The sequence below is a fragment of the Cibotium barometz genome, chromosome 19, assembly GCF_041138505.1.
Source record: "Cibotium barometz isolate CiBa-2024 chromosome 19, ASM4113850v1, whole genome shotgun sequence".
Classification (NCBI taxonomy): Eukaryota; Viridiplantae; Streptophyta; class Polypodiopsida; order Cyatheales; family Cibotiaceae; genus Cibotium; species Cibotium barometz.
Window position 1 is genome coordinate 14,104,860 of NC_141064.1, and position 14,739 is coordinate 14,119,598.

Sequence of the window (14,739 nt, forward strand, 5' to 3'; positions counted from 1 at the left end):
ACACACCAGTCGTGTGGCGGGCCACCCAAATCCTGCCGCGCATTGCGACAATGGGCGGCTGCCCGCACGAACTCACCCACACACACATCCCTCGTGTGGCGGACCACCCACATCTTGCCGCGCATTGCGACAGTGGGCGGCTGCCCGCACGAACACACCCACATACACAAACACACACACACACACACACAAGTTTTTATTACCTGTGTATGCTGTCAGCAATGAAATCCCAAAGGGCCCCCCGGGCCCATATATATAGAAAAATGTACCCCGTCGGGATATGTGACGACCCCGCCGGGACCCGCCGGGTAAAGCATAAGCCCGGCGGGCCCGCCGGGGTATATCAAAAGCCCGGCGGGATTTTTCCCGGTTACCAGGTCGCTTGCCACCGGCTTTTTTGTGAACATGTTAACATGTGAACATGTTAATAACATGTTCACACATGTTATTAACAAGAAAAATTTTGTGATCACGTGAATATAAAATCCTTGGTTAGGATTTACACATAAGCCTTATGTATTAGTCTTAAAGCATAATGCTTATGAATTAGGTCTTCCTCTAGTTGTTTTGCCTAACTTTGCATAGCACTGCTCAAATTTTTTCTTCTTATTTATAGGGTCTCACATAGCACTTCATTTCAAGTGGGTCTCTCTCTATAACAACCCAATCTTACGCAGTCTATTAAGAGTATACTGCTGTTGATCATCCTTGTTGGATGTGGCACCATAGATGTGTGTTGATGTTTCTAAATTTTTCATCTTCTTCCTTGTGCATTAAGGGTTAAAAATTACATCTAATATATAAGGGCTAGGATATTATTCCGAATGCATACAACTCATGCATAATGCATAAATTCTTATGCATTTACAAGCATTATACATTAGTTACAATATGCATAAGCCGCACGATGCATATATATAGGCCTTTAAGATTATGCATGGGCCTTATAGATTACGCATAAGACCTTATACATTATGCATAAGGTCTAGGACTTTTATAAGAAAGTGCTAAGGCTAAACTATTAATTGGCCAAATGTGATCATGGATAAAGGATTTGTAAAGGGCAATGGCCCAATAAAGAAATCTTGGGCATGGTCCAATGTGGAGGGTGAGTGTGAACATCAGTGAACCACTTGAACCACCTACTCCATGCTAGCCATGAGGCGATGACAAATAACTAGTAAAAGAAGAGGAATTGTCTATCGTACAATGCTTCACCAATGTCTACATGGAGTGCTTGAAATGTTCCGGTAGTAAGGCTTCGTAATGGTTGCTCCTCAGTCAAGTTGGAACAAAAAATATCTACAACCCAAAAATAAGATCATTAAACATGATAGATGTGGCTATCGTAATATCACAAGCCTCCTTCCTTCCCTATGATACTTACAGTTCCATGGGAATCGAGTTTGTTTACGAAGATGTATGTCTCGTGCCCTGTACACATGTTGTACAATGGCCACCAGGTCTCCATTGCTCGATTTTTTGAATCCCTCAATGACCCTTTCCAATGAAGCTCCATCACATCTCATCGTCGAACTCGGTGGCGGATCAATAGCAGTAGGCTGCACGAAAACCCAAGCACCCTTACGAAATGCCTCTCTCACACCCAAGCACCATCATCGTCCCTCTTATTGTACAGTGAGATCTCCTCAATCTCATCTTTTGGTCTTCTTCGTGGTGCAGCCATATCAATTGTGAAGCTATAGTAGTAAGATTAGGGTTGGGCAAATGAGATAGACAAGGAAAACGCGAAGATGCTATGTAGATTAGGGTTTCGGGGCTTGATGGTTTCATTAGGGTTGGGCAAATGAGATAGAGATGGAAGAGGACGGGAGGAAGAGTTTAATTTGGACGTTCAAGAGGGAAAGCGGACTTGAAAATGAAATTTTCGACTACAATGAAATTTGAGATGGGTTTTCGAGGAGAAAAGTGAGTTTTGGGAGAATCTCGAAAATTTTAAGGATTTTTTAAGCCACGAAAATGGTGGGACCATACCTACCCTAAACCCCCTACTTTTTTAGAGGGACAAATGTAATTATTAGTACTAAAAGCCTAATCCCCCTCCCTATAGCCTCGTCTCCCTCCCTATATTCAAAGGAGACCAAATGTGCACAATCCTCTATTCCTATTGGTCCGTTGCTAATTTATTTCATTAGCAAAAAGCCCAAAATATGTTCAAATGCCCCCTAATGATTATGTGCTCTTGTAAGATCCATTCTTGCATGTTGCTATACACACATTATCAAAGTGCTTATAGCTTTGACAAAGTAAATATCAAGCCATCAAGTGTTGTACAAAGATATAAGCTTTTCAAATTCAAGGTTTGTAACTCAAAGAATTGCAAGATTCCAAACATGAAGGCTTTCCAAGAAAGGGCACATTTCTTCCTTTAGAAAGTTTTTGCTTGCCTCTAGTTTTGATTTAGTAAAGCTCAACCTTATAATGTTAATCACTTCTTTTTCCCTGAAATTGGAGATTATATAAATTACAAAAAAGAGATCTACAAAATACTAATTACAAGATGGAGATTTGTAATAAATAGATATAGAAAATAAATAAATATAGATAGATATAAACATAAGACCTTGTGTTTTTCTCGTTTCAATCGATTATATTATGCACAGATTTCCCTCTACAGCTCCTCTAATCTCCTCTAAAACATTCTCCTCTTCTCCTCTAGCCACATGGTAGGGGTGTACAAAGGGACAGACTGTGCACAGGTGGGGCAGTGGCACATCAACACATGGGTGCATAACTAGTTAATATAATGAAGAGGTTTTTGAAGTTGACTGTAGAGAAATTGAGGTGCTCTCATCAAGAGTGTTCACAAAACACAGCTTCGAAATTTTCTAGGCTTTAATCTAAAATGATGTTAATCTTTATAGGAAGTGGGTTTAGAGGAGTATGCAAGCAGAAAGTTTTTGTAAAAGCAAGTGATAAAGTTGTAGATATTAATATATTAATAAATTATGGTTCAAAAAACTTGTAGATGTTAAGCTAAACTTAAATTAAAATACTTCTAAATTGCTACGAAGTCAAGTCCATTGTATGTGGTTTGCAGGGTTTTCTGCAAACCAACGGGCGATTTTGCTTTCAAAAGGGAGGCCTTGAAGTCCGCGAAGCATCAGTTAATGCCATTTAAGATAGGTCATTCAATGACCAGAAATGGAACAACGGATTATGAGACACTTAAAAGCCGACCCAATTTACAACTTGAAAGTTGATATCCAATCCAACTCCCAAGGTGTGTTTTATTAGTAGCCTTACAAATTACAATTTATCATTTATATGCGTCGGCTGCTCGGCCCCCAGCTCAAAATTCAAATGTCACATTCGAGTAGCTTGTGCTCGTACACAATCATAAATGCATGACCTAATGTTTAACATTACACTCGGAACAAAGATGGTGATTTTTTTGTCTTTCCACACCAAACAAAACACACAAGTGTACACTGTACACTGTACATGGTGTTTTCTTTGTTTTTGAACATCAAACAAAACACAAAGAGTAGATGTCATTCAATACCGCATCAGTGCCCCCCAAAAAAAACAAAACAACCAATCAAAATAAAGATAATGCTCAAAAGTAACTAGGATTTAGCTTTAAAAAACAAAGAAATACCGGGATTATAACTAGACTGTATAAAAATTGTCCCTTGAAATGCAATCTTATTTTCATTCAGTCTAGAAATATACACAAAGAACCGGTTTTTTTCGAGCACTGACCCACATTACTGGATGTGATCAATGTTTTGCATGCACATAACACGAGTTAACAACTTACAAGAATAGCTCTTTATCTAGCAACCCAATAACAACAAGAGACCTTACAAGACTAATGCTCATTTACCTTCTGAAATCCCCAAGATAGGACAAAACCTGCATGGAAGGCACCTTTAAAAAAATTAGTAGAATAGACATTGCCCTTGGAGATGGCTACAATGCCAGACTAATGCCCCGAGCAACTTAGTCAGCCATACTTTGTTAGGAGAGAGAGAGATTTGGTGACAATGAGGCCAAGTTGCTATACATCTTTTGCTAGAGGACTTAGAGATATGGTGTCAATGACCAATTCACCAGCTCCAGCTCAAAAAACAAAACCAATTCACCAGCTCTGTTTTGATGGAAGACAGAGATTTGGCATCCACAAAGCAAAATATCCCATTTCATATAGTAACTCAGACTATGGAACCAAGTGGGCATGTGCACAACAACAATGCCTCAGAAGACACAATCCTGTGCCGGTCGAAAAGCTGACACATCCTACCATGCGCGGGCGGGGTTAGGCCGGTGTGATGGGTGGGCTATCCATCTTTTCTTGATTTCCCCCCCAAGAATCATTTGTGTGTAAAGACCCTAAGAGTGTCAACTCTTGAGGAGTTCAAATGTTTTCATCACCACATTTCCAACTGTGTTCAGTTGCTGTAACATGAGGTGATAACACAGCTTGCCTGCCCACTGCCCACCATGTATCTCCACCGCGGTGACGGCCTGCGCATTCAACATTTCTGGATAAGATGCCCATCCATCCTCTTCATCCATTGTCCAGTGAACTCAAGTGTGTATATGCTCACATAGAGATTAGGTGTCTGCAAAACATGACAGCAGATGGAATAGAATGTACCATGGAGGCATTCACATGCCACATGACTCACTACCCCTGACCCATGACACGTGATACATGCATAAAAGATCTAGAAGTGCCTCCTCTTCAATTTCAGAAGCTTAATCACCACCAAGACTAGTTTACTGGTAAACTAATTGTGATATTAGACCTCATTAAACATCACAACCAGCGCCTGCAAAGTCATCAGGGTGCACTGTGCGTTTCTGCCAGCCCATCAACCAATCCACAGTTCGCTTTGCAAAGCTTGAAGATCTGTGGCTTAGATTGTTATCATTGTTAATAAGGATTTGATCATCAGCGTTAATCCCAGCATGATCACCATGATTAAATTGTTCAATATTGGGCTCCCAGAATGAAAAGGCCTCATTCTCTGATAAAGCCCGCCTGCTTGCACTTGCTTTCAGCCTTGCACTAACACTTGCAGGAGTGTCAGTTCTCGGAAGCCTGAACGAAACAGCTCGTTTAGAGTGCTCATTTATATCAAGATTGCCCTTGTTTAATCCAGCTTGCTTATTGCTAATCATTACCCTTAACCTCTGAGTAACCATATCTGGAGATGATGCTGCGTCACTCCCTGCATTGGCTCTCATTGATGTAGCTGTGCTAGAACCAAGCTCCGTAGTGGCCCAATCAACAGCTGATTGATCCGATAATGATGGGGTGATTGTTGGAGCATGTGCCTTGTTAATCTCTTCTGTGAGACATCTTAATTTTCTGAAACTTGCACTGGCCCAACATGAGCTCATGTTATCACTCAAATTTTGAGACCCATTAGCTGAATTAGCAGCACTTGGCACAAAATCAGCTGATGCAGTGGTCCGATGGCTCATATTAAGTAGATCATTAAGCTTTCTGGAGCTTGTGATTAGTGATGTTTTAGGATGAGGATTAGGAGAGATAAGAACCTCAAGCTTTGAAGAATTATCAACAACATACTCATAAGAGCCCTTAGAGTAGGACCTTCTAGATGCACTGGCTCTGGATTTGTTAATATTGTTCATCTTCCCTTGCTCAAGAATCCTGCATTTCCCGAGCTGAACTGACACTCTTCGCCCACTTCCATAAGTCGACGCTCGCTCTGATTCGTATGTTTCCGACACTGCATCAGTCATGACACTCTGGTTTCCAAGAGAAGTATAACTGAGGCGACCTGATTCGACAGTAGCTGCACTGCTAATTATTGATCTTGTATTACCGAAACCGCCCTCATTAGTGCCCACTAATCTTGCATTAGAGATACTGACCTCTGCCGACGTAGTGCTGCCCATTAATTTTGCATGGTTAGTCATGAGGTGACCGCCCTCTGAATTTGTATGAATGTTAATGAGCTGACTCTCTACAGAGCCGTGGTTAAACTCTTCAGTGCTTGCATGATAATTTGAATTGGCCTCTGCAGAGCTGGCTAATCCAGCATAACTAGCAGAATTAAGGCAGAGGGATAATGGGTCAGGGTACTGAGGCTGAGGTTCCTCTGCATAAAGAGAAGGGGTAAGGAGGGTTAAGCCATGGGAGCTTCTTCTGCTGGATGAGTTAGTGTCTAGGAGCTCTGCAGTGGTGGCGTTCTCTGATGAAGGGTTGGTGTTGATCCAGCATTCAGGGAGGAGGGCGGTTCTGCAGAGGGGGCAGGTAGAGTGGGAGAGGAGCCAAGTGTCGATGCAGTCGGTGTGGAAGGCGTGGCCGCAGGAGGGCAAGAGGCGGAGCTGATCATCACTCTGGAACTCGCACAGGCAAATGGCGCAGTCTGCACCTTCTTTCAAGCCGCCCATCACCGCTTTGTACACAAACACAGGCAGCTCGTCTATCAGCGCCCTCTCAATCCCTGCATCATGCATGTTAAACAGCTGCTGCAGCTGCCCTTGTAAAGCCGTTAGGGTTACTATCGTGTTGTTGGAGCCCCCCCTCCTTGGATTCCTTGCTAACCACCTGATTAGCAAGTGCAGAAACGCCGACAAGAAGAAGATTATGGTTAACACTATTATAATCACCACTATGCTGGGGCTCACCTGGGCATTTGTTGTACTGTTGGCCAGCCTTCTGAAGCTCATATGGAGCTCAAATTGTGAAGGATTATCGCTAATTGCAGTTGATAATGAAGGTCCGTCCTGCTTATGTGATATGAAAGCTAGAGCTGAGCGCCACATTTTGGCCCAAGACCTTGCTAATGTTGGCCAAAATCAACCTTAATGAAGGCAACTCATTATTAAGCCAAGCACTCCGAAGATTAAGCTATAATTAGCATGTGGGTAATGAGCATTAAAGTACTTTTCATTGCTCTTTCATCGGCTTTCTACAAGCTCCGATTTGCTGGGCACCGGCGTATCAGCAGATGGGTAACGGCGGACAAGAGAGTGAGCTGAGCATCATAATGGCAATTACTATACTGGGGGGTATATTGTTTGAATTGTGGCCACTATCCTCGTTGAACATCATCCTGAGTCACCAAACTATGGCACATGCTAATCCAAATCACTTGAACATTAAATCCTCGATACTTTTGTGGATTAAGTTGATAATTTGATACAAATCACACCTTAAGCAGACAATTGGGTACAGAATCACCCCTAATTAAGCTTTATGAGATCATAATAACAAATATATGGGGAGGTTTAGTGAAGGTAGATATAGATATTGGCCTGTGATTAGATCTAATGTGCTTCGGGTTTGTGAAGATATAATTAAGCTCTAGCATCCATAGGGGTTGACTGATCTGGCCACCCAAACGGACCTAGATGAGACGCAAACAAAGCACGAGATCCTAAACAAATGGGAAAATGTTTTATTAAGCGAGAGGCGTGGAGAAAGGAAGCTGTGGGACTCCAGAGTCTATGGGCAAAGGGAAATTAAGAATAATTTATTGGTTGGAAAAGGAGTTTCCTCTACGTGGATCTAGTAGAAAGTGCACATCTAGAAAAAGAGCTTTGAAGAAACTGGGGAATGCCAAGCTAATGAATTGTTTTAACATTCCAGAGTTGCCTATATATATATTCTAGGCCTCATGAGAGGAGTTACATTACATGTACTACTACTACTGTGAATACATAGAAGATGCTATTTGAACTTAATCAGTACTTTTCCATAAGTTATTGGATGAATTATCATGAGATGGGAGCCATTGGAAGGAATGCATACATCACACTAGCTAATGCAAGAACATCTCCCATGAAAACTATCCATGTGTGCACACGCACATGTGTGTGGTGTGGGGGCGGGGGGAGGTGAGTAGGAGTGGAAAGGGTGCTAGAAAAACATGACATTTATTGTGTTCTCATCGGTAGGAATTGAGATGGGAGCTATTGAAAGGAATGCATACATGATACTAGTGCATAAACATCGAATATGCAAACTATCCATGATGGATATGTGTGTGTGTGTTTTGTTGGGGGCAGTGCTTTAATTTGCAACCTTCAATGGGCATCCTTGCCCTCCAAAGCTTCACAAGAAGTCCACCTTGAAATTTTGGTTTCTAAAGAAGGCCACAGATAGTAGATTTTCAAGAGTAATGGGTTTCACATGAAGGCCAAGGCACCTTTATAAGAGGCCTTGAATTTTAAAAAAAATTGAAGCCCAAGGTAGGGTTGTAAATTGCAGGCTTGGTCGGGGCCATTGGGGGGAAGGGGGTGGGGGGAGAGTTTGAAAAAAGATGGGTTTGCTTCATTGTAGAGTTTTGAAAAAATAGTTTCATCTTGAGAGGAGAAGGAAAAATGTATTTTCAAAAAATAGTAGTAATTGGCCGAAACTATGAAGAAAATGCTTGTTCAAAATTGCCTTTTCCTCTTCAACCCATGGTAAGGACTACTTATGTTAGGTTCACTCAAAAATGTTTCGCCAACATACAATAGGGTTGGGTGCTAGAGGGGTTGGGTACTAGGACAAGCTTACGTTTAGAGCCATGGCCCACCCAGGGCTTGTGGGGGGTAAGGCTACAAAAATTGCGAAGGGGAGGGAAGACGTCCCACCATGTCTAGTGGGGTGAAGGAATTCAACTTAAACTTCGCTATGATTTCCCTAGAAAATTATTTGATTGATCGAGTTGAACGAAACCCTCACAACCCTACTAAACTATTGAAATTTGCAGGTATTTGTCACTATTTTCCTCCTAAAAAGTATAACTAACTATATTTGTAACATTTTATTGTCCAGCCCCTTGGTGGACACAGCTCTTATTGTATTTTTTGTTGGAAGAATTGAGAAACCCAATCTATTTTAAGGGGGTAAAAATACCGGTAACCTCTAAGAGGTTGTTTCCACGCTAGTGGTAAGCTACCACTAAGAGTGGAAAAAAAAGCCGTTAAAAGCAAAAAAAAAAAAGACTGGCGGTAAAAAATTAATAGAGTTACAATCTCAGACTAGTTCATATTTGTCATTAATGAAACCCCTTCACCTCTTCAGATAGTTGTATTAAACTACCACCACAGGAATATGGCAGAAGCGTTAAGAGCAAAAAAACAAAGGCCGGTGGCATTTCAATCGATCGTTTCACCTTCACATTCAAATAAATAGTGGATGTGGCAAGATTTTTTTATTTCTCTTCGCATTATGCAACCTTACAAATCTAACCTTTCCGGGAAAAAAAAGAGAAAAAAAAACCTTGCCCTGCATTTTCCATCATTCTTTATTTTTCTGTTAATGTCTCTGCATTTTCCACCGATGATAATTTGATACGCTTGTGGAAATAGCCTCCAGGGCTCCAAGCATGTCTACTTGAAAACGATACTTTATTGCAGAAGCAATGATTGGTGTAGCAAGTCTTCGTTTTATTTATTTATTTAAATGGTAGATATTAAAAATAGTACACTCTATCACAGACTCAAGCAAAGTAAATAATGTATGCTAGTGATGATGATCAACATAAAAAATACAAGGATGCAGTTCAAGGATCAACTATTGATTTTCTAAGGAGTTTTTTTTTTTTTGAGAAAGCTTAACTTCAACGACAAGAACTAGAAACATTGCATCCCCTATACTAGTTTGAAATTCTACTAGTTTCGGTACAACCAACATGAACATAATATGAATATGATGGTGGAGACTCTCCACCTTATACTACCATGCTACATAAAGGGAACAGAGATGTGTATCCAAAGCATCATCCTTCAGTTGTTGCAGGTCCTGTAAAGCACTGGGAGAGGATCCTTGTTGGTGTGGCAGCAGTGGCAATATCTTCTTTGATAGCGTAGCTTTGATCTTCTTCTGCAATGTAGTACTAGTCTTCTCCAAGACTTTGTTCTTGCCTTGCCTTGTCTCTCTGGAACTTTTCGATTGTACTGGCCTCTTTCTATCTTCGGGTGAGATTTTTCTAATATATATTCTCCTGCCTTATTTTAAAAAAAAATCTACTAGTTTCACAATATAGTTGATGTAATAAAAGACGACGTGTGTGGCATCTACTAGTTAAAGTGCTCGGTAGAAGTGTGAGATATTATACGTGCTGAATATTGGTGGGATGTTTGGATTAATAGAAATAAATGCTTCTTTAATCATGTAAACACCAACATGCTCCCTGGTCTAAGATGTGATCTGAATGTGCAGATGAAACTCTTGCATAGAGCTAGCTTCAATGCTTGTGAAGCACAATAAACAAAAAATGACGTTGAAGAAATGCTGCATATTGGGAAAGGCCAAGGAAAAGTTCCAAGAGAAAATTGGCCTAATATAGAAAGAAAGGTTGGAAAAGGAGGAAGTAGAGATTATGAGGAAGGATTCTGAGTTGACTGAATATATTTAGAACCTAACCACTTTGTGAAATGAATTAGCTTAGGGCATTGCAGCTATGCTTCTTGACTAAAAAGCAAGTTATTTTGTAATGTTCAATGCTTTATTTTAATACAATCTGTGCTTTCAAATATATATATATATATATATATATATATATATATATATATATATATATAGTTGATGAGCTTTGTGTCACTTCTCTAAGGAGCTATTATTCATCGGACCACTAGTGGGGAAAAGTTTTCTCAAACTAAAGAAGTTTGTATGATAGGTGGGAGCTATTGGTCACCACCAACCTACCGCCAATGTTTTTTCCCAGCCAGTGAAAGTTTGTGTGATAGGTGGGAGCTATTGGTCACCACCAACCTACCGCCAATGTTTTTTCCCACCCAGTGAAAATGGGTCCCAAAAAGGCATTTTCTTTAACACTTTTTGCATCCATATAACGCTCATAATAACACTCATAATTCCATGAGAATTTGATAAAATAAATGGATGGCCCAATGGCCATATCCACTTAAAACCTCATTTTCACATTACGCCGATGGTGTAAAGCTTGTAACCTAGTTGTGGGGAGTTTGATTCGCTTGAGCATTCCCCCCCCTCCCCATGTTTTTGTAATTCTTATTTCCATCGTCATCATGAGATGCAAAAAGAAACTAATCCTTTTCCTCAATTCATCCAAATAATAATCTTTTTGGCATACCATGCTAGGCTATTGCGTTGAGTTAGATTTTTTGCTTAAGTTTCTATAGTTAAACAATTATAGCACTACCCTACAAAACTTTTTAAAAATGTTCCTTACAAGACTTATTTAATATACCCCATTGAGTTTTAGTGTTTTTTTTCATACAAATTTTGGAGTTTTTAGCCTCATTGATTTTAAGTGTTAATGTCTTTTGAGGCTCACTAGTTTTAAATATTTTTTTAATACAGCCAAAGCGCATTAGCAGTTGCGAGGAACCCAGTGTTTCATGCTCACACTAAGCACATTGAGGTGCACTACCACTATGTCAGGGAAAGACTCTCTGTAGCAAAGATCAGCTTGGTCTATGTGCTTACACATGACAACATGACAGATTTATTCACGAAGGCTCTTCCTTGTGAAAAGTTCGAAGCTTTTCGTAAAGCTTTGGGCTTACTGCCTTTTCAGGATTGATCAGCCATACCCTATACATGTTCACATCATCACCCCAGGGGGGATTTGTAGCATTATATGGTAGTGATGTGTGTGAACACACTTAGGATAGTCGGGGCACTTTTTCCCTCACTAGGAGGTTTTTTCCCTCGTGTGTATGTACACCCTCTTATCTACTCATTTTGGGGTGTGTACCTATCTGTATCTGGCACACATTTGTTCATTCTAATCTAGTGAGTTTGTGTGCTCTCAAGCTTCTATATCTTGTGTGTGTGCATTGTTGCAACCCTAACCCTAATTTCAACAATTTTGGAGATTAAGGAGGCAAACCATTTTCACCTTCACTCAAGTCGGGCTAATTGCTATATATATACCTTTTTGTTAATGGAAATCATATCTTGCTTTGTTTAGTCGTTTTTGTTAATGGTGCAAGCTCATCTAAGGTGTGGAACTCTCTCTCTCTCTCTCTCTCTCTCTCTCTCTCTCTCTTCCAAGAGATCCACTCTGTCTTTGTGCAAGCGCAAACCCTAGAGTCAACACTTTGTTTCAAAGGTTCATCCTTTGTCCATTGTGTATAGTATTGATTTGTCATTGTGAGCATTGAGCATTGAGCATAGTAGTGATGGGGAGAATCAGCAATTAGGGTTAGGTTAGAGTAATCATGGGAGACATACACAGAGAAGCAAGGGAGAGAGAGAGAGAGTTGTGGGGATAAGTCAACTCATGAGGCATGAGTGTGTGACTCCCCTATCACACATGTATATTGCACTAGTACACATAGTGCACTTAGTACATTAAAAGTACTAAGTGTACTATGTACTATAACTTATGGGCTTGTACACACTATAAGGGTGGGCATAACGCCTTTACCCCAACAACCTCCCACTTAAAGGCAAAGTGCCCTTAAGTAAAGGAAAAAAAAATCAGCATGTACAGGATAATATACAAGGCCATATCAAGGCTGAAAATGGCCTCATCCAATGCCCATCAAGTGTCTGCAATGAGCAAACCGCTCCGGAGGCAAACTCTTCGTCAACAGATCAGCCGGGTTGTCATCCGTGTGAATCTTAACAAGCTGAATTTGCTTGTTCTCTATCACCTCTCTGATGAAGTGATACTTCACATCCACATGCTTCGTCTTTGCATGAAAGACAGGGTTCTTTGCCAACTGGATGGCACTCTGACTATCACAATGCAACAATGGAATATCCCCTGTATAGCCCAAATCAACCACTAACCGAGATAGCCATAATGCCTCCTTGCAAGCCTCTGTGGCTGCAATATACTCGGCCTCTGTAGTAGATAAGGCAGTGCACTTCTGCATCCTGGATATCCATGACACAACACCTCCTGTGAATGTAAACACATAACCGGTAGTAGACTTCCGGTTATCTGGATGACCGGCATAATCCGAATCCGTGTAACCATGCACTAATGCATCCTGTTTGCCAAAACAAATGCACAAATCCTGTGTGCCCTTCAGGTATCTCATGACACCTTTCACTGCTTCCCAATGCTTCTTGCCAGGGTTGGCCATGTATCTAGAAACCACTCCCACTGCAAATGCAATGTCCGGCCTAGTAGCAACCATGGCATACATGAGACTGCCACAAGCTGAAGCATACGGAATCTTGGCCATATCAGCCCTGTCTCTATCTGACTGTGGGCTGTCCATAGCAGTGAGTTTCACATATGGAGGCAAAGGAGTACTAGTCTTCTTCCCCCCGTCCATATTGAACCTCTGCAAGACTTTGCCAATGTATTCCTTCTGAGACAAATACAACACATGCTGATTTCTGTCCCGAAGTATCTGCATACCCAAGATGTGATTTGCATCACCCAAATCCTTCATATCAAAGGTTTGATGCAGCCTCTCCTTTAAAGCATCCATCTCTTTACGAGATTTCCCGGCAATCAACATATCATCAACATACAAGATGAGGATCAATAGGACTGCCATCCAAAGCTTTCTTGGTGTACAAGCAGTGATCTATGTCACTTCTCCTGAATTTCTGTGATTTCATGAATGTATCAAATTTATGATACCATTCTCTTGGTGCCTGTTTGAGCCCATAAAGACTCTTTTTCAGCTTGCATACAAGCTTCTCCTTTCCACTTACTGCATAACCCTCTGGCTGCTGCATATATATCTCCTCATGGAGATCACCGTGAAGAAAAGCAGTCTTCACATCCATCTGGATCAAGTCCAGATCATCATGCGCAACCAAAGCCAACACAGCTCTAAGTGTGGTCATTTTGACCACTGGAGAGAAGATCTCATCAAAGTCCACACCATATTCCTGCTTGAAGCCCTTAGCCACTAACCTGGCTTTGTATCTTGGCTTTGCATCAGGTGCAACTTTGAGCCTGTATACCCACTTGCATGGCAAAATCTTCTTGCCTGCAGGCAAAGACACCAACTTCCATGTTCCATTTTTATGCAGAGAATCCATCTCTGACTTCATGGCAGGCTCCCATAGAGCCTTGTCTGCCCTCTGTAAAGCCTCCTTGTAACATGAGGGCTCCCCACAGTCAGTAAGCATCAAGTAGTCAACCCCTGGAACAAACCTGTCAGGGGCTCTGGAGGGTCTTTTGGACCTCCGTACCCAATGACCATCATTTGCAGGTTGCTGTCCAGCCTGCATATCACCCATTGGTGGCTCCTGTTCCATGCCATAAGGCTGAAATATCATGCCCGGTATTTCTTCTAACTGTGGTATATCCATAGGGATATCTTCTGCCATCTCTGGCTGTCCATTTGGACCATTTTCAGCACCATTTAAGGGCTGGTTTTCCTGCTGTAATGGCTGATTTACAGCCCTTTGTTGTTGTCCATGATGTCCATCATCATCAAAGATGACTCTGCCAGGCTCCTGATGCCTTGCAGGCTCCTTATACATGCATGTTTCATCAAAAATGACATCATTGCTGCGTATGATCTTTCTATTCATGGGATCCCAAAGTCTATACCCCATTTCACCTCTGTCACCATATCCTAGGAATATGCATTTGTGAGACTTAGGATCAAGTTTGGTGCGCATTTCCCTGCGTATGTGCACGTACGCAACGCAACCAAACACTCTCAAGTGCTTGTATGACGAAGGCTTCCCTGTCCATACTTCTTCTGGCACTTTCCCACCAAGCCTCGTGTTAGGTGACCTGTTTATAAGGTGAACGGCTGTCATAACAGCTTCAGCCCAAAAACCATGAGGTAATGCAGCATGTGACAACATAGAACGGACCTTCTCCTGTATGGTCC

The 14,739-nt window shown here is 41.3% G+C and overlaps 1 protein-coding gene across 1 annotated transcript; it reads right to left on the minus strand.

Annotated features, from left to right (window-relative positions):
• Nucleotides 1-4,136: 4,136 nt before the first annotated feature.
• Nucleotides 4,137-7,514, minus strand: LOC147628250 (uncharacterized). Its single transcript, XM_086813318.1, has one exon. The coding sequence runs from the start codon at nt 6,766-6,768 to the stop codon at nt 4,780-4,782; it is 1,989 nt and encodes a 662-aa protein (XP_086669444.1). The 5' UTR covers nt 6,769-7,514; the 3' UTR covers nt 4,137-4,779.
• Nucleotides 7,515-14,739: the final 7,225 nt, after the last annotated feature.